This window comes from Mytilus trossulus, chromosome 7 (genome assembly GCF_036588685.1).
Source record: "Mytilus trossulus isolate FHL-02 chromosome 7, PNRI_Mtr1.1.1.hap1, whole genome shotgun sequence".
NCBI lineage: Eukaryota > Metazoa > Mollusca > Bivalvia > Mytilida > Mytilidae > Mytilus > Mytilus trossulus.
The window spans coordinates 47,043,043-47,064,778 of record NC_086379.1 but is presented as its reverse complement, the minus strand read 5'-3'; the positions used below and the strand labels follow the sequence as shown (position 1 = coordinate 47,064,778).

General features: G+C 32.3%; 1 protein-coding gene across 1 annotated transcript; it reads left to right on the top strand.

Moving 5' to 3' along the window:
* The first annotated feature begins 1,024 nt into the window (after positions 1-1,024).
* On the top strand, positions 1,025-18,706 carry LOC134725182 (prefoldin subunit 1-like). The gene is made up of 4 exons (XM_063588793.1): positions 1,025-1,169; positions 6,004-6,170; positions 6,815-6,899; positions 18,599-18,706. The coding sequence occupies exons 1-4, from the start codon at positions 1,125-1,127 to the stop codon at positions 18,683-18,685; spliced, it is 384 nt and encodes a 127-aa protein (XP_063444863.1). The 5' UTR covers positions 1,025-1,124; the 3' UTR covers positions 18,686-18,706.
* Positions 18,707-21,736: the final 3,030 nt, after the last annotated feature.

Genomic DNA, 21,736 nt, shown 5'->3' with positions numbered 1-21,736 from the left:
CAATTGTTTTCCAGAGTTATTTGCTCTTTATTTTCGCCCTTAAATATGTTATATAGGAGTCTAAAAATGTAACTTCTGAATTATATAAAGCTATAGGTATAACTAATGAAGAGATAACTAAAATATTATCCAATCAATCAAGTTGTGACGTCAACCTCCCAAGACAAAATAAATATACCCACTGGAAGTATTATATTTACACTTCCATGGTTAGACTAGATCATGAACCTCATTATGTTATAACTAAGCCGGAGCAAAAATCGATCCAGTAAAAAAACATTGCATTTATCTATACCCGTTTAATTTTTAGTCCAACCAGAGCAATGTCTGAAAACGTTTTTCAATATCATTGACCAGTTCAAAACCCCAAACTTAAACATGCGATAATACAAAATTCTATTTCAGAGAAAGGCACGAACAATTCCGTAGATTGACGACCGTTACTCCAAAATACTCCTCGGATTAGCCATCTGTCTAAATATCGCTATCTAAATGAACTCGAGATCCATCTAATTATAAACCCGAAATGAAGTCAAACATCAAAATACAAAACAAAACGAAATTTAAAGTACAACTGACTTACCAGTACGAAAGTTTCCCGGCCAATCTAAAGAAATACTGCTGACTCACTGCTTGGCGAGGTTTAAGTCTGTACATTGAGTTCCAAGCACTAGAAAAATGATCCCCGGGAAAAAGTGACCGGACAACTATAGTTATATATAGCAAAGACTTGTATAGTGTCTCACTATACAAATCCTTGTACATAAAGTATCTAACGTTAAAAATGGAAATAGGGGAATTTACGTTGACCCATAAACGTTACAATATGTGTATTGACTTACATATTGTAAACTATTTGGTCCTATCTCTTGTGAAATCACTTTGTTCATCTTAATTAATATTTACAAGGATTTGTATATAATTCAGACTTCGTGATTTAACTTTGTACAATTTTAATCATTTCGTTGTAGTGCGTTGTGGAAATAAAATGTTGAAATGTGTAAGACTTACTTTATATGGTTCGGAATACTTAACTAAATATATTGGTACTAGTCATGCGTTTGTAATACATTTTATGATGGGAACAAAACAAAGCGTTCTTTACACATTGATCAAATAACAGAATGGCAGCAAAAGCAGGAATGCCCGTTGATATGGAGCTTAAAAAGGTTTTTATAGAACTCTTTGAGTTATTCTGGATTGCTGTCACATAGTTAAAGAATAGACGTTTTTACTTTTCAAAACTTTAACATTATAGGCAGAGCTGATTTCGGTTATTTTACATTCGGTGCACTGCCTTTTTAATTTTATAATTCATGAATTAAAAAAAGCATTGTCATGGAATAAAGGAATATCGCTTGTCGAGTCTCTGCTTGATACAATTTCATTGCACTTACAAGGGTTTCAGTTCACAAGAAGACTATACTCTACATTTGCCTATGAAGTTTAGAAAGATGAAACTTGATAACAGTTATTTCTAAGCCTAAGGTACCTGTCTGAAAACACTAAAACACGTTGGGACTGGTCACTGAAATAAGTTTTTAACCTATTAAGGGGGAAATTGCCCCACTCATAGGCTATGCTTCTTTGCATCAGTTTTTAATATGAGGCAGGCATAACCTGTGAATGGGGACGAAGTCTGTATGTATTATTTTTTTAATTCAATCACCTTGATAAAACAATCGAAATACCGTACGTAACGTTCCCGGTTTTGGCTCTGTTGCTAGGGAATTAGCTGTGACGTTCATTAAGTTATGACGTCATATTCGATGTAAACAAAAGAAACGCTTTCATCAGGTAACGTTTTTATCATATCAAACAATAATTAAAATTGAATTTGTATTGAGATCAAATCTTATATTTTACTAGACTGATAAATAAAAAAAAATCAAAGTCTCATGCAAACAAGACAGATATCTGCGCAAATGCGGGGAAAACCGGAACAGGAAGTAGATCTGAATAAAAAAAGTTAACGATTTTGAATTCATTAGAAGAATGAAAAATTCGGGAAATTTTCCGGATTTTTTTTTTTTTTTTATTGATTTTTTTTTACCGTAATTGGGGACTCCGTCCCCATATAATAAAATTTCATTGGATCTGACAGGAAAAAAGGGGGAAATTTATGTAAAGCAAAATATGTAGGCACTGGCTACGGTTACATGGAAATGTAACAATAATAAAAATATTATTGTTACATTGGAGACTAATTGCCGGAATGCAAAGTTTGGTAAGAAACTGATAAATTACGAATGTAACAATAATTATTTTGGCTACGGTTACATTGTGTTATTGTTACATGAAAAAACGGCAATATACGATGGGACTAGTAATATGTACTAAATAAAAGTTGAAAACATATATTTTATATTTACAATACATACAGTTATAACATACAATTTCTTTAATTATTTTTATTTACAATGACAGTTTCTACATATATCCAGTAAGTGGTTTTTGGAGCATTTTAAAGTCCGACACATTTTTTTTTATAAAACCTCTCAAAACAATATTTGTATATAGGTGTATAGATTTAAAAAAAGGGAAAAAAGTTACCTTTGGTTAAGACTCCATCTGATTTTGAAACGAAATTACGTCCTCCCTGGATACATGTATACAGAAGTTCACAGATAGCAAACTTTGCTTTTGATATATCATTTTTTTCAGAACTGCGTTTGTATATTTGTAAGAAAATTTGTGTCTTGTTCTTAAATCAGTTTCGTTTCAAACCAACCCAAAGTTTTAAATTTTTCACCCAAAACTTAATTGGTAATAGGAATCTTTTCGTCCTTTGTTCAAAGTATAGTGACAGTTATGAGAGTAGGTGTGCAGTTAAATACGGAGAAAAGGACACTTTTCTCAGCCGGACTCCGACGTTCCCAACAACAAACCATTGAACAATAATTTTCGCCTTTGACACTACTTATCTGAAGTAAAATTGAGAATGGAAATGGGGATTGTGTCAACTTAAAAGCAACAACAACCCGACTAGAAAGCAGACAACAGCCGAAGGCCACAATGGGTCTTCAATGTAGGGAGAAACTCCCGCACCCGGAGGCATCTTTCAGCAAGCCCCTTAACAAATATGTATACATTGTACTAGTGTTCCAGCTAGGCCGTTTTCAGAGGGCACTGCGCCCGCCCTTTCCCGAGTGGCGCTCTGTGCCCTTTTTACAGTTTCCAGGGCGCCCTGCCTTTTTTAAAGATGGATTGCATATTAATTTGTTCGTATTGATATGATGCACTAATTACTAAATTTTACCTGGGTAAAAGTTTATAACTTTGTTTACGACCCCAAGCTAATCAACGGTTACAACTGGTGTCATAATCTATTGTTATAGGTAATCAGTTAATCGGATGGGTCATTAATGATCATCAACATTAATTCATTCAAATAGAATCGGTCAGTCGGCAATTATCTTTGAAGAAATGTGCATACAACAACTTGGGCACAATTTGCGATGTTTACCGTAGTTTCATGGAGGAAACGTAATGACAGAAAGTTGAAAACCATAATAAACTCGTTGAAGACATTGTTTTAATTGTTTTCCGTGAAATAATCAGAAAATTCAGATGTATTTGTAATTGACTGCCTTCATTTTTTATACGAAAATAACAAAATCGGCCGCCATATTGTGATCATATTTACATCATATTCACGTACTGTTTATAATCCTCCAAAGAAGGAGCACACCTGAATAAAGAAAGGGCCAGATAACTCAATCTGATTTTTTCCTAGCATTGAGGAACCCATTTACATATATTTTAAAATATGTCTACATACTTCTTGCTTAAGAATATAAATCTTTAGGTATTTATTTTGAGTTATGGGAAAAGTTAAAGAGGGTCTTAGTAGCAGTGTTGGTAGGTTGCCTTGGTCATCTTTTTCTGTATTCTTTATTTTTGATACAATTTAAGCACAGCAGGGGTAGAAAGGTGAAACTGGTAAAATGTGACAGACCATAGAAACAGTATGAAACAGGTCACCTTTCAAAACATACTGCATATAAAATTCAACTGTGCCAAGCAATGATAAAAAAAAACTTGTGTGACAAGCTGCTTGACAAGTTTTTCAGCCTTAAAAGTAGAAAGATAGAGTTCTATATGGGCCACTGATGTTGTTCTTGTATAACCTGTGATTCAAAGAATAAACACAATGTTTGATTAACATCTTTTATTAAAATATGCCCTTTTCATATTATCATATCACGCGTTAAATGCCCTTTTTCAGGATTGGCACCCTGCCCTTTTGAAATCATAGCTGGAACACTGCATTGTACTAGTTCAGTGATAATGGACGCTACGCTAAACTCCAAATTAAAACATAAGAAACTAAAATTAAAAATCATACAAGACTAACAAAGGCTAGAGGCTCCTGACTTGGGACAGTATCTTTAAGAACAGAAAAACCAATATACGTAAAATTATTCAAACACAATTTGTTAAAGAATAATATTTATTACTTGTCATATTACAAGTATTATTTGGTACATATAAAAGAATTAATCAACAAAACTATAGAAGATTTTAGTTTAATAAATCCAGCGTATATTTCTGTTTTTCATGTAACAATAACGCAATGTAACCGTAGCCTCAATAATTATTGTTATATTCGTAATTAATCGGTTCCTTTTCCAACTTTGCATTCCGGCAATTAGTCTCCAATGTAACAATAATATTTTTATTATTGTTACATTTCCATGTAACCGTAGCCATTGCCTTGTTCTATAAAATATTGACCTATATTTCATTACTGGTATATCTACATTGTACATGATGTGTCGTGAAATATTGGCATCATTTATGAAAAATGTCAAAAGTGAGACAAATTTTTTTGACAGTAAATACTATTGTAGTCCAAATAATTATGACGTCTGGCAAGGCTTTTTTTTTTCTCTTTCTGGGATGCCTTACTTCGACACCATAACGCTGAAGCCATTTTTTACATCTAGACTTTAAGAGCGATAATATTGACATGAAATTTTCATTGCCAGCTAGAAATTTTTAGATAGTTACCAAGTCCCACCAGAGAAATGTCAATTCTGGTGAATATGTAATATTAAACAGTTGGTAAAATTTGATGGACCTGAATTTCAGTAACATTTCATTTACATTATCCGTAAGGGTTCATTGCATATTTTGACACTTATATGAAGAAATAGAATATGAAAGATAAGTACTCATAGTTTACAGAAGTCGTTATATATACATGTACAGTAGACTATTTTTGTCGAGCCTTCGACTTTAGTCGAAAAAGCGAGACTAAGCCATCCTACATTCCGTCGGCGTCGGCGGCGGCGTCAACAAATATTCACTCTGTGGTTAAAGTTTTTGAAATTTTAATAACTTTCTTAAACTATACTGGATTTCTACCAAACTTGGTCAGAAGCTTGTTTATGATCACAAGATAGTATCCAGAAGTAAATTTTGTAAAAATAAAATTCCATTTTTCCGTATTTTACTATAAATGGACTTAGTTTTTTCTGCGGGGAAACAAAACATTCACTCTGTGGTTAAAGTTTTTAGAATTTTAATAACTTTCTTCAACTATCCTGGGTTTGTACCAAACTTGGACAGAAGCTTGTTTATGATCATAAGATAATATCCAGAAGTAAATTTTGTAAAAATAAAGTGATTTTTTTCCGTATTTTACTTATAAATGGACTTAGTTTTTTCTGCGGGGAAACATGACATTCACTCTGTGGTTAAAGTTTTTAGAATTTTAATAACTTTCTTTAACTATCCTGGGTTTTTACCAAACTTGGACAGAAGCTTGTTTATGATCATTAGATTGTATCCAGAAGTAAAGTTTGTAAAAAGATTACTCTGTTTTTTCTGTTATTTTCTTTTAAATGGACTTAGATTTTCTTACAATCATAAAATAGTAACAAGAGGAATATTTTTATTGATTTTTTTCCTCATTGTTGTTGTGCCTGTGATTTACAGCAAAAATAGGCGAGACACTGGGTTCCGCGGAACCCTTACAAATTTTTTAAATCATTGCAGGCATTTCAAGAACTCCAGATAAAGATGATTAACTCCAAAAATCAAATTAAGATCTCCGATGCCCAGATAGAGGCTCTTAAGAGAACTATTCAACATTCAAAATTAGTATACCATGAACTGTCATCCCTGGCAGAAGAAACCCGTCTGTATGAAGGAGTGGGCAGAATGTAAGTATATAGAGATACATGTACATGTATACTGTCAGCTTATTTTACATTTTTTGTATTTACATGAATGTAAGAAATTTTGTTAATCTGGTTGATTGTTTGGTTGAATCAATTGGCAGAAATTCATCATTCAGGGATCATGAGCAATGTTGTAGTTAATTACTTATTAGCAGTTTTTACTGAATTAAATGAAACAAAGTTGGCAAAAAAAATATAAGGAATGCCCTTTTATATATATGAAAATATTCTCAACACCAATAAAAAAAAAATGCAGATAGACTGACTTCCAACAAATTATATTTTGTTTAATTTATCCTTTGGCAGACAAATCTATTTTGATAAAACTTAGATAAAAAAAAGTCGACTTAGTTAAGAAGTACAGTACTTATTGATGTGACCAATAGAAAGGGTTTGAATGCTATTATAATATGTCAATGAAGAGAAAGATTTTGATAAGGCTTCAACAACATCTTTTTTTTTTGCTGGAATTTCAAATCATATGAATAATATGGGTGAAATATTTTTTTTGGATTCAAATGGTCTTCCTTTTTTGTAAACAGAATAATGGTATTTTGAAATTCTTAAATTGTACTACAGTAAAAAGTTACATGTATAATCTAAGTTGTTGTGTTTTTTCCTAATAGGTTCATATTGCAGCCTCCAAAAGAAATTAAAAACCAGTTAGATTCAAAGATGAAAGCATCAGAAGAAAAAATAGAATCCTTACAGGTATGCAACCTTTCTTTTTCTTAGGCAGTCTCAATCAATTTGATGATAACATTTTGTTTTTATGTGTGTGGTAGTTGTCTCGCCTTGTAGGAGACAAAATGCAATACATAGTTATGGTGTTTCTGTCGGTATCAATATTTTAATAATGTTTGTGATTAGGTCTTGTTTGTGGTGAACCACTAGTGGTCGGTCAATGGAGGTACTGACTGCACTAAAAGGAGGCTGGCTTCAGGGATTCCCTATATAATCAACTAAACTTTTCCAGGAAAAATGCACCCTACCCCACCCCTCTTTCCTTATGCTGCTTATCATTACATATATGATTGAAAGCTGAGATTTTTCTGCAAGGCCAGATGAGATGTTTTCTTTCTTCTTATCCATTTTAATCCTTTCAGTCAGACACTTTTATTTTGATACAGAATATTGCCATATTGTAGCAATATTCAAAAAGTGACTGTCAGTGACAGCAAACCCAAATTTTTGAACATTTATCTGTGTCCTGGCATTTTTCAATATCACAAGGTCCATAAACCCAGAATGGTAAAAGTGGCAATCATCAACATTGAATTTGGTCTCTATTTTGTCATCAGTAACAATATAATAAAATTTTAAAACCATTGGTTGAATGGTCCAGGAGTTAAAGCAGGGACACAACTGGAAATACCATTTTTCAATCTTTCAAGAAACATATGCATGAAACCAACTCCCGAACAGTGAAAATGATATTCATCATTAAACTTTACCTCTATTTTGTCATCAGTAATTTAAGGGAGGAACCATTTAGCTTCAATTGGGGTTGGTCAAAATTGGTCATGGTTTTTATTTTCTCAGGCAGAATATTTTTTTAGTTTTTTGACTTAATCAATCAGATTGGTTTTTTTTTCAAAATTTAACACTATAAGGTATTGGGGGCATTTGCATTCAGAATATTTTATTTGTCATCTGCTTGACCCGAATATTTTTTTTCATCAAATTGGGGTTCAGTATTATAATTTTTAGAAAAAAACATAACCCCCGCACCCCCATTAAAAATTTAGATAACCTTTTATGAATGGAAATTACAATGAAAAGAACAAGAATTTAATATACATGTAGACTATAAAATTTCGTGTACAAATATTCAGACTTTTCATTTACAAAAAAATTATATTCCTATAGACATGATAGATAGAGTTACTAGCCTTGATTATATTTGCTATTTTGACCCCCTTTAAAAGTACTGATAATTTTTATACGCCCGTCAAAATTTTGACGGGACGTATTATGGTATACACATGTCCGGTGTCGGTCTGTCCGTCTGTCTGTCCAGCGTAAACATGTCGCACCATAACTTGAGAACGACATATCCAAATTTCATGAAACTTAATATAGTTGTTTCTTATGATGATCAAATGATCTGTATACTTTTTGGTGAAAATTAGATTTAAACTTTTTGATTTACGGCACATTGTAACTAAAACAGGGGTGTGTTTTTAGCTCACATGTCCCAAAGGGACAAGTGAGCTTATGCCATCACTTGGCGTCCGTCGTCGTTCGTCGTCTGTCGTCTGTCGTCCGTCGTCTGTCGTCTGTCGTCCGTCGTCCGTCGTCTGTCGTCGTCCGTCATCGTCTGTCGTCGTAGACTATTTCAAGAATCTTCTCCTCTGAAACTACTGGGCCAAATACTTTCAACTTTTAACTGAATATTCCTTAGGGTATCTAATTTATAAATTGTATCCGAAGTTTTGATCTATCAACAAACATGGTTGCCATTGCTAAAAATAGAACATAGGGGTCAAATGCAGTTTTTGGCTTATAACTCAAAAACCAAAGCATTTAGAGCAATCTGACAGGGGGTAATATTGTTTATCAGGTCAAGATCTATCTGTCCTGAAATTTTCAGATGAATCAGACAACCCGTTGTTGGGTTGCTGCCCCTGAATTGGTAATTTTAAGGAAATTTTGCTGTTTTTGGTTATTATCTTGAATATTATTATAGATAGAGATAAACTGTAAAAAAGGAATAATGTTCAGCAAAGTAAGATTTACAAATAAGTTAACATAACGGAAATGGTCAGTTGACCCCTTTAGGAGTAATTGCCCTTTATAGTCAATTTTTAACCATTTTTCGTAAATCTTAGTAATCTTTTACAAAAATCTTCTCCTCTGAAACTACTGGGCAAAATACTTCCAAACTTGAACTGAATGTTCCTTAGGGTATCTGGTTTGTAAATTGTATCTGAAGTTATGATCTATCAACAAACATGGTCGCCAGTGCTAAAAATAGAACATAGGGGTCAAATGCAGTTTTTGGCTTATAACTCAAAAACCAAAGCATTTAGAGCAAATCTGACCTGGGGTTATATTGTTTATCAGGTCAAGATCTATCTGCCCTGAAATTTTCAGATGAATCAGACAACCTGTTGTTGGGTTGCTGCCCCTGAATTGATAATTTTAAGGAAATTTTGCTGTTTTTGGTTATTATCTTGAATATTATTATAGATAGAGATAAACTGTAAACAGCAATAATGTTCAGCAAAGTAAGATTTACAAATAAGTCAACATTTCGGAAATGGTCAGTTGATCCCTTTAGGACTTATTGCCCTTTATAGTAAATTTTTAACCATTTTTCGTAAATCTTAGAAATCTTTTACAAAATTCTTCTCCTCTGAAACTACTGGGCCAAATACTTCCAAACTTTAACTGAATGTTCCTTAGGGTATCTAGTTTGTAAATTGTATCCGAAGTTATGATCTATCAACAAACATGGTCGCCGTTGCTAAAAATAGAACATAGGGGTCAAATGCAGTTTTTGGCTTATAACTCAAAAACCAAAGCATTTAGAGCAAATCTGACATGGGGGTAATATTGTTTATCAGGTCAAGATCTATCTGCCCTGAAATTTTCAGATGAATCAGACAACCTGTTGTTGGGTTGCTGCCCCTGAATTGATAATTTTAAGGAAATTTTGCTGTTTTTGTTTATTATCTTGAATATAATTATAGATAGAAATAAACTGTAAACAGCAATAATGTTCAGCAAAGTAAGATCTTCAATTAAGTCAATTTGATCAAAATTGTCAATTGACCCCTTAAGGAGTTATTGCCCTTTAAAGACTTTTTTCACAATTTGTTCATCATGTTGACTTACTTTAAAAAATCTTCTCCTTTGAAACTGCTGTATCAATTTCAGCCAAACTTAGGCTAAATGAGTTTCAGAGTATCTAGTATAAATTTTATATTTTATTTCCTTGTATGTCAAGAAACATAGCTACTATGGCTAAAATAGAACATAAGGAGAAAATGATTATTTTTTTTGCTTTTGAAGAAAATAGGACGATCCAAAAAACATTTAAATAAATTGAAAAGCCAAAATAATAATTGATGAGAGATTTAACCAAAAGAATTAAGGTGAGCGATTCCTTGTTTTATTGTTTAATGCATTTAACTAAACTTAAAACAAAAGTATAGGGCTCATATTGCTGTTCTTCATTTCATAGTCACATTTAGAACATTAACAAAGAAGCAACACTTCACACATCACTTTAAGTTCAAGACAGACCTAACCACTGAAGAAAATAGGACGATCCAAAAAACATTTAAATAAATTGATAAGCCAAAATAATCATTGATGAGAGATTTAACCAAAAGAATTAAGGTGAGCGATTCAGGCTCTTGAGAGCCTCTTGTTTTCACATGTTGCACTGTATCTCAAAAACGATTCCTGATTATGGCTCAAAACTTTTAACACTTCTTAGTTATATTAATCTTAATATCTGTATACTTTTTGGTGATGATTCAAAATTTCATTTTTGTCGAGCCTGCAACTTTTGTTGCAGAAAGCTCGACATAGGGATAGTGATCCGGCGGCGGTGTTAGCTCACTTCTTAAAAGCTTTATATTTTAGAAGGTAGAAGACCTGGATGCTTCATACTTTGTATATAGATGCCTCATGTTACGAACTTTCAGTCAGTCACATGTCCAATGTCCTTGACCTCATTTTCATGGTTCAGTGACTACTTGAAAAAAAGTTAACATTTTTTGTAATGTTAAATTCTCTCTTATTATAAGTAATTGGATAACTATATTTGGAATGTGTGTACCTTGCAAGGTCCTCATGTCTGTCAGATAGTTTTCACTTGACCTTGACCTCATTTCATGGATCAGTGAACAAGGTTAAGTTTTGGTGGTCAAGTCCATATCTCAGATACTATAAACAATAGGTCTAGTATATTCGGTGTATGGAAGGATTGTAAGGTGTACATGTCCAACTGGCAGTTGTCATCTGACCTTGACCTCATTTTCATGGTTCAGTGGTTATAGTTAAGTTTTTGTGCTTTGGTCTGTTTTTCTTATACTATATGCAATAGGTCTACTATAATTGGTGTATGGAATGATTGTAAGGTGTACATGTCTAGCTGACAGGTGTCATCTGACCTTGACCTCATTTTCATGGTTCAGTGGTTATAGTTAAGTTTTTGTGTTTTGGTCTTTTTTTCTTATACTATATGCAATAGGTCTACTATAATTGGTGTATGGAATGATTGTAAGGTGTACATGTCTAGCTGACAGGTGTCATCTGACCTTGACCTTATTTTGTATGGTTCAGTGGTCAAAGTTAAGTGCTTTAGTTTTGGTCTATTTTTATAGGACCGCAAAATTTGAAATATTGCTATCACGTTGGCGTCGTCTTCGTCGTCCGAATACTTTTAGTTTTCGCACTCTAACTTTAGTAAAAGTGAATAGAAATCTATGAAATTATAACACAAGGTTTATGACCACAAAAGGAAGGCTGGGATTGATTTTGGGAGTTTTGGTCCCAATATTTTAGGAATTATGGGTCAAAAAGGGCCCAAATAAGCATTTTCTTGGTTTTCGCACTATAACTTTAGTTTAAGTAAATAGAAATGTATGAAATTTTGACACAAGGTTTATGACCACAAAAGGAAGGTTGGGATTGATTTTGGGAGTTTTTGTTCTAACTGTTTAGGAATAAGTAGCCAAAAGAGGACCCAAATAAGCATTATTCCTGGTTTTTGCACAATAACTTTAGTGTAAGTGAATAGAAATCAATGAAATTTAAACTCAAGGTTTATGAACTCAAAAGGAAGGTTGGGATTAATTTTGGGAGTTTTGGTCCCAACAGTTTGGGAATAAGGGGCCCAAAGGGTCTAAACTAAACTTTGTTTGATTTCATCAAAAATTGAACAATTGGGGCTCTTTGATATGCCGAATCTAACTGTGTATGTAGATTCTTAATTTTTGGTCCCGTTTTCAAATTGGTCTACATAAAGGTCCAAAGGGTCCAAAATTAAACTTAGTTTGATTTTAACAAAAATTGAATCTTTGGGGTTCTTTGATATGCTGAATCTAAAAATGTACTTAGATTTTTTATTATTGGCCCAGTTTTCAAGTTGGTCCAAATCGGGGTCCAAAATTAAACTTTGTTTGATTTCATCAAAAATTGAATAATTGGGGTTCTTTGATATGCCAAAATCTAACTGTGTTAGTAGATTCTTAATTTTTGGTCCCGTTTTCAAATTGGTCTTCATTATGTCCAAAGGGTCCAAAATTAAACTAAGTTTGATTTTAACAAAAATTTAATTCTTGGGCTTCTTTGATATGCTGAATCTAAACATGTACTTAGATTTTTGATTATGGGCAAAGTTTTCAAGTTGGTCCAAATCAGGATTCAAAATTATTATATTAAATATTGTGCAATAGCAAGAAATCTTCAATTGTACAGTATTATGCAATAGCAAGAAATTTTCAATTGCACAGTATTGTTCAATAGCAAGAAATCTTCAATTGACAGTATTCGCAATAGCAAGAAATATCTAATTTCACAATATTGTGCAATATCAATCAATTTTCAATTGGAGTTATCTTTCTTTGTCCAGAATAGATATTTGTGCAATAGCAAGATATTTTCAATATTCTTTGTAAATTTGAGTTATCTTTCTTTGTCCAGAATAGTAGTTGAATCAACTTAAATCATTGTTTTATACAATAATTAATGTATTTTGACCATTACTACCAACTGATAAATTAAAACAATCTTTACTATTCAGTGATAACAAGCACTTTTTTTTTACATTTTAATATTTTATGATGTATTTAAATGAGCAGTTATTGTTGCAAAGTCCATTAGAAATTTGAATTGAGATCAGTTTTGGAATAAGGGAAAGTTTTTCTCATTTCAGATTTCATAAATAAAAAGAAAATTTCTTCAAATATTTTTTTGAGAGGATTAATATTCAACAGCATAGTCAAGTGCTCAAAGGCAAAAAAAATTTTTTAAGTTCATTAGACCACATTCCTTCTGTGTCAGAAACCTATGCTGTGTCAACTATTTAATCACAATCCAAATTTAGAGCTGAATCCAGCTTGAATGTTGTGTCCATACTTTCCTCAATCGTTCAGGGTTCAACCTCTGCGGTCGTATAAAGCTGCGCCCTGGGGAGCATCTGGTTCTAATACTTTATGCATTAGGTCAACTATATTTGGTGTATGGACATATTTTATGATCTTTATGTCGGTAACGCTGGTTTTATTTGACTTTGACCTCATTTTCACAGTCCATTGCTAAGTTTTAAGTGTTTGTGTGTTTTGGTCTGTTTTTCTTTATTTATAAGCAATAAGTCAACTATATTTGTTGTATTGAAGAATTGTTAGCTGTACATGTCTGCCTGGCATGGTTTATCTGACCTTGACCTCATTTTCATGGTTGATTGATCAATGTTTCCTTTTCTTGGTTAATGTTGAGTTTATGTGACAGTTGTAATAAAGCTTTATATTTAGGTCTATCAAGATAGTATCAAGGATTAGTAAAGAAGGCGAGACATTTCAGTGTGTGCACTCTTTTTGAGTTATTGAGTATTTTGTAAAAAAGGGGGAGGTTTTTTTTACATGTCGCGCCATATCTCAAAATCAATTTATGATTATTGCTACAAACTTTACACATGTCTTTGTTATAATAATCTTAAGATCTGTATACTTTTAATGATGATTCAAAATTTCATTTTTGAGTGATTGAGTATTTTGTAAAAAAGGGGGAGGGTTTTTTTACATGTAGTGCCGTATCTCTATAACAATTTATGATTATTGCTTAAAACTTTACACACTTCTTTGTTATATTGATCTAAAGATCTGTATACTTTTAACTGATGATTAAAAAATTTATTTTTGAGTTATTGAGTATTTTGTTAAACAGGGGAGGTTTTTTTTACATGTCGCGCTGTATCACAAAAATAATTTATGATTATGGCTTAAAACTTTACACACTTCTTTGTTATATTAATCTAAAGATCTGTATACTTTTTGGTTTTGATTCAAAATTTTATTTTAGTGATATTTAGTTTTTTGTAAAAAAAAAAACCAGGGTGGGGGGTTTCCCGCCATGTCTCAAAAACTATATATGGTTATTGCTTAAAACTTTCTCAGAAACTATTTATCAGATTATTGCATATAACTTCCACATAAGACCTCGGGCGTATCATGCGCTCATGGCGCAGCTGTTTATTTCTTATTCAACACACAAGTTGGAAACTTGGAAGTGACAGTTTAAAACAATTTTATTGAAGAAATCCACATTTAAAAGTTGTATATTTTTATTCAATACTGAATAGCAAAAAATAATGTTCTTAATATGATTTTCAAGGCTTTGGGCATTTTTTAGTAAGATAAAACAAAAAATTTGTGGGAAACAGCATAGATTTAAAGTCTAAGGCATTTATTAAATGGGCTAATTGCAGAAAAAAGTTCAAGAAAACAAGTTTTATGTTTATTTTCATTTAACTTTATCATGTTTATCAGCATTTCATTTGTATACAAATAAATAAACAACTATAAAAATTCAAACAAAGCAGTTGAAAAGCTTATAAAAGATACAGATCTCATAAAAGTAGTTATCAGGTACTATATGACAGCTTAAAAAGAAACTAAAGTTTAAGAAATGTTAACATTAATTCTAATGCGATTTGGATGTAATTATTTTTTTTATTGGCTAAAAGTTGCCCTCAAATCCACAGTTGACCAGGCGTAACTAAGGAGGGACCCGCCATTTTGAATTGATGAATCAACAAATGTTCGATTACTACTATATAATCAAAAATAAAACAACACCTACCTCGAATTCGCCGTTTTAAAGTAATTTTATCCGAAGTTGAATCGTACAAGTAACGTTATAACCTCCAGTTTGTAAGTTTTCATTTATATGACGTCACGTTTAGCCATGACGTCTTTGTGCCAAAACCATTCATGAAGATTCGCGGAATTTTTTGTATTTGTCAAATTAAGACATTTTTTCAAGTTTTATCGTATTTTTTCTTTTTTGTAATGCATTAGAATCGGAATAACAGTACTGTAGTTGAAGAGTTGCCACCGTCAATTTTGATTTGACGGTCGCAAATCTCCGTTTTACTGTCTCCGCTACGGGTCGCCAGTAAAACTGCATTTGCGACCGTCAAATCTACAATTGACAGTGGCAACTCTTCAACTACAGTACTGTTATTCCTTAATTGAAATAGCTACAGGTACTTTCGGCAGTTAAATAGTTTGATATCAGGCCATAAACAAATTTTAAGAATGTTTAATTGGAGACAACAGGCTTAACAATGTACATCATGTACCTAAGAAATCTAACTAAATAATGAAACAGTAAATTTTCTAGCCTAATTGCATCTTGTTTCAAATGCAGCCTTATGATTTTATGTCCCTAAGTCAGAAGGTTGGAGACAAGATTTTGATAAGATTTATCAAGGCTGGTAAAGAGAATAATTAAGTTATCTTTCTTTGAACTAAATTCTTGAAGTGTCATTAGTAAGGCTTTTATTAAATAATGGTAGGTAATACACTGGTTTTGTTTGGTGATCCAAAAGTGTAAAAGAAAAAATATTTGATACTACTGATATTAAAATCATTTAGGGAGTAGAAGTGAATCAGTGTTTACTAATTAATTAGTTCATTAGAAAATTCACTTTTTAACAGTGGCATTTAGAAAAAAAAATGGAAAGGCTGAATGACCAACCTAGACATCACTGGCTCAGCCTGACTGTACATATTTATATTAATTTCAAAACAACGATTTTATCTTTGCGCAGTCATTTACTACCGGTATATAGATTCTGAATTTTAAGTTAAAAATCTTCTGAATTAAATGTACCTGTAAAATCCATAGGTAGAACTAATCTAAACAAGTGTGTTTTTGTTGTTGGGATGTACAAGTACCCGTCCACTTTCACTTGCATTTTTGTCCATCTGATGAGTTAAGCCTTTTTATACTGATTTTTATGATGCATTCTTATGTTGAACTGTTATACCACTGTCCCAGGTTAGAGGAGGGTTGGGATCCCGCTAACATGTTTAACCCCACCACATTCTGTATGTATGTGCTTGTCCCAAATCAGGAGCCTGTAATACAGTGGTTGTCGTTTGTTTATGTGTTACATATTTGTTTTTCTCTTAATTTTTGTACTTAAATTAGGCCGTTAGTTTTCATGTTTGAATTGTTTTACATTGTCATTTCGGGGCCTTTTATAGTTGACTATTGGGTATGGGCTTTGCTTATTGTTGAAGGCTGTACAGTGACCTATAATTGTTAGTTTCTGTGTTATTTTGGTCTCTTGGGGAGAGTAGTCTCATTGGCAATTACCGGTATACCACATCTTCCTTTTTTAAAACAATCTCTGAAAAAGAAAAAAAAAAAGTAAATTTTAAATTTATTCAGATTATTACTGTTTATAAACCTTCCAATAACTTCTTATAAATTATAACAGGATTATTTTTTACAATGTCATTAAAATATACTGGTACCCTTTGAAAATACCGGAGCATTTACATTCTTTCTATTAAATTTGCAATTGAATACATAAGTTATTGGGAAAGATTTTTATTTTTTATTCTCACTATAAAATTTTTATGATCACAATCTTTAAATGTTAAAAAAGATCAAGTTTTCGCACTAATCATAGTGTTATCATTTCTATTTAAAATTCAACTATTTAAAATTCAACTTTTTATTGGTGGGTAACAGATTTCAAACAGTGATATGTATTATAGACAAATAACACCTGAAATTAAATATTATTTTTAACTGTATATCCTTTTTTCTCAGTGTAAATCTATAATAGTCTCTTGGAGAATCATCTGTTAACCTTTTTATAAAAGAGGGGGGTATACTGTTTAGAATATTTTTTGTCGCATTTTTATCAGGAACTACAATACAAGGACTTCTGAAATTTGGTTTCAGAGTTTATCTAAGTCAGCTATACCGTGTGATGCGTTTTCAGATTGATCACTTGACAACTTCCTGTTTACTGAACACTTGTATGATTTTACACCTGATAACCAAGTTGAAAATTTTCGTCACATTTTTCTCAGGAACTACAATACAACGATTTCTGAAATTTGGTTTCAGGATTTATATAAGTCAGCTATACCGTGTAATGCGTTTTCATATTCATCACTCGACAACTTCCTGTTAACCGAACACTTGCATATTTTTACACTATTAATATTATCCACTTGTGGCGGGGGTATCATCAGTGAGCAGTAGCTCGCAGTTTCACTTGTTTATATCTATTTCATGTAGATTGTTTGAATTTTATAATGAATCCTAAAAGTTGAAAAACATCAGCCTTGTCGGTCCAGTCTTTGAAGCGCTCTCATGTTTATAATTTTTTGCTAGATTTTTCTCAAATCTAAATCAAAGGTATGCATGTAGCATCAGCAATGTCTTGGACAATTTTTGAAATTAGTGCAGATAAAATATTTTTCACAGAGTAATGATCCCTAGTTTGCAAATATAACTTATATCGGAATTTCCTTTGCATAAATTTGCTCTCAAGCCTTGAATTCTCCCAGAAGTTTATCTAAAAAGTTTCTTTTAGTAAATGCCTTTGCACAGATAAAATATGTGCAATGCTGGTGCATTGTAATTGAAAAATGAAGATTATAATTAACAAGATGTTGTATGATTTCTCAGTGAGGTAACTTTCCACAAAGGACAAAGTAAGAGGGAAGTAGGCAACTTTAGTTCACCGTTGGCGTTAACAATAAGTAAAAATCATTCTGCATAGCATTGAAGCTATATAAGGCTTGTCATTGGTCAACAACTTTACTTAACATGTTAGTTTTAAAATTTCTGCTGTAGTATGGTCTCAACTAAACAAAAATTTATGGAGTCGTTGGTTTCCATTTTGCTAATAAATATACATAGATTAATGGTTACTGGAGAGATTAATTCCTTCATGCTATAATAATTACATTAGATGTATGTTTCATTATAATACGTTATACTGATTGGCTAATTGCACATAAAATGTTATTCCGTAAGCAGTTGCATGAGACAATAATATTTCATTCATGATGACACGTGGTCCCACAATAAAGTGCACAGGTGAATTTAAAAATTTAACTTCATGAAAATCGTGTTTTTATAATCCTGGCTAAAAAATGTAATTATAAGTATTGAATGCTTCTTTTTGTAACTTTATAGGGTTGTAAAAGTGTTGACCGTGCGTACATTTTTAGAATGAAGCGCTTCCGCGCTCCATACAAAATGTACTTCAGTCAACGCTTTTACACCCCAATAAATTTACAAAAAGAAGCATTCAATTCTTAATTAATGAAGGTCTACTTTTTATAAGCTTGATATATACTGTAAGAGGTTTATATAATATATGTATATATAATTACCATACTTTTTTTTTATATTTTCAGAAAAACAAAACATATTTAGAAAGGAATATAAAAGAAAGTGAGGACAATCTTAGAGAAATGATAACAAGTCGTCAAATGGCTAAATAAATAAACTGATTACATCATTAATACATATACTTTATGGTGTCATATTTATTCAGCTTCAGATTTCTTAACACAAATATAACCTCCCTTGGTAGCCATGTGGTCCAAGTGGTCATTTAGGGAAAAAAGTTTATGGCCAATAATAATGCTGCCGCCAACATGAAGTAATTAAGATATGTGGTATGATTTCCGATAAGACAACTTTTTACCAATGAGCAAATTATGTGGATAAAAACAACCTTATGTCAATGACTTCAACAAATAGGAAAACCCACATGGTAAAGTCAGCTATAAAAGGTCTTAATATGACATACAATGTAATATGAAACCTTTATATTAACACAGCCTGATAAATTTTATGATAAAACAATAAGCCAAAAGCAATAAACAACATGTACACAACCACTGAAAATGCTAGATCATGGAAAACTGAACTGTAAGGGCTTTTAAAATAGAAAATCGAAAAGGTTCCTGACATAGAAAACTGAACAGTATCTGCTTAGACACAAAAAACTGAAGAGTTTGGCTCCTGACATGAATAACTGAACATTTAAGGATCCTGACATAGAAAGCTGAACAGTTTAGGCTCCTGACAAGAGAGCTGAACAGTTTAGACTCCTGGCATGGAAAACTTAGCAGTTAAGACTGCTGTCATAGAAGACTGAACAATTAAGGCTTCTTTCCACAGGCACTTGTTTCTATCCGCCTTCGTATGGATAGAAACAAGTGCCTGTGCTTTTGTCATAGAAAGCTGAACAGTTTAGGCTCCTTGCATGGAAAACTGAGCAGTTAAGGCTTCTGTCATAGAAAGCTTAACAGTTTAGGCTCCTTGCATGGAAAACTGAGCAGTTAAGGCTTCTGACATAGAAAGCTTTACAGTTTGGCTCCTAAGATGAAAAACTGAACGGTTTAGGATCCACACATAGAAAGATGAACCGTTATGACTCCTAGTATGGAAAATTGAGCAGTTTAGGCTCCTGACATTGAAAGCTGAACAATTTAGGCTCATGACATGGAAAACAAAGCAGTTTAAGCTTCTTACATAGAAAACTAAACAAAAAAGGGGGGAAACTAGGGTTTCCTGGTTAATGGATAATTAAGACAATTTAAAAGCAGTGTAAGGGAGGTAATCCAAATACATTTTAAGTACTATGGTGTGTTAGCCTGGGGTCCCGGCTAATCTTGTCCTTGCGACACGCAGCTAGATTGGGCCGGATGCCAGGCTAAATGGTGTGTATGTTTGGATACACCTCCCTTACACTACTTGTTAATTATGTATGAAATGTTGTGTTGTCTTGAGATAATTAACTGTTAATTTATTTTTATAAATTACTATTTATTAATTTTAATTTTAGTCATTTTCTATCGTAAGAATTTTATGGTGTATTTAGATGGGTAATTATGGTTGCAAACTCCAATAGAAATTTGAATTAAGATTATGACCAAATCTTGAGGGAAATATTTTGGGAGGGTGAATTGCTGACTTCTTGACCAATTTCAGTGTAATTTAATTCAAAGTCTTGAAATGTTGGGGTTCTTTAATATGTTGAATGTAGACTTGTATTTAGATTTTCGACTCCTGTTGGAAATGATCTACATTAAGGTGGATAAATTATTGAAATTTTGATCTAGCCATGTATATAATTATTGACTGACAATATCTGTGAGCACCCCAATTTCATATTTGTTCCCGTATTATGATAAAACATAAAAGTAAATTAAATGTAATTTTTCGGTTATAAATAATAAATAGAATTTCAAAATGTATCAAATAAATGTTATGATTACTTTATGAAATTTAATACGGACAACAATCTATTCAGATGCATCAGGTAATATGGACACACATCCCATTTATTTTCCTTTCAAAATCAGTCACGATTTAGGGGTGTTATGTTTCTTCTAACGCTTCCTTTATACACGAATCGAGACAAAATAACAATTACACGATATCAAAAAAATATCGAATGACCGAACTTGCACAATGATAAGTAGATATTTTACGACTTTAGATTTTTGTAGTGTATAACTGAGGTCATCTTTCGATTGGCTTTATCTCTACAATATAGTAAAATGACAGTAAAAAGTGTCATTTCGAATTCACCCTTCAATAAAAGTCGGTATTTGATCAATTCTCAAATAGAAAGTTGAAATAAGAACCTTAATCTTAAGTTTCGCCACCCTGTACAGTAAAATATAAGTTTAATGAAAGTTGAATTTCGGTGATATGTAATTTGAGATCATCACTAAAAGTGTAATGATAAAAAAGAAATCTTTTCATTTTTAAAAGAAATATGCATGTAATTTCAATTCTTATGATACATACCCGAATGCAAATACTTTATTTGTAGGTGACACGGTAGTATTTCCTAGTACCCCTTGCTAACACTGACGTAGAACATACATATACTGTTTACATAAATACTTTCTTTACAATATTCAGGAATAAAGTAGAATATGCAATATTATTTACTTTTACTGCCATTTTAACAAACCTACGGCTACTATAATATATGATAATGATCAGGGGCGGGCCCCCCCTTTTTGGGAAAAAAATTGGTTGCTTATATAGGGAACCACTGAAGCGTGACTGGCGCGGGCCCCCTCTTAGGTCAGTCAGTTGGCCCCCATTTATGAAAAATTCTGGATCCGCCACTGATGATAGGTCTTTTATCATACAGCAAATATCAAATTTGAAAAAATCTCAAAAATTCATTTTCAAATGTAAGTAAATTTATTTCATATTTTCTCTACAACTGAGCCCTTCACCCGAGCTTGGGAGATGCTATATTTTTTTTTATTTTATCCAATCACACTTTTCAGAAACATTGAACTTGGAAGTCACACAAAAGAGCGACATAGGAAGTAAGTATTACCAAGGACCTGGATGTTTATAGTCTAATATAACCTCCTTGGTATTACCCAGTCACTTGTAAAAAGGATAACAGATCTCTGAAAAGCTGAAAAGACCAAGTTATTCAAAGAGAATTATTGTAATTTTTTTCTCGCTTGCATGTGAAAGAACTCGCAGGCATGGTACCAGATTTTGATGAT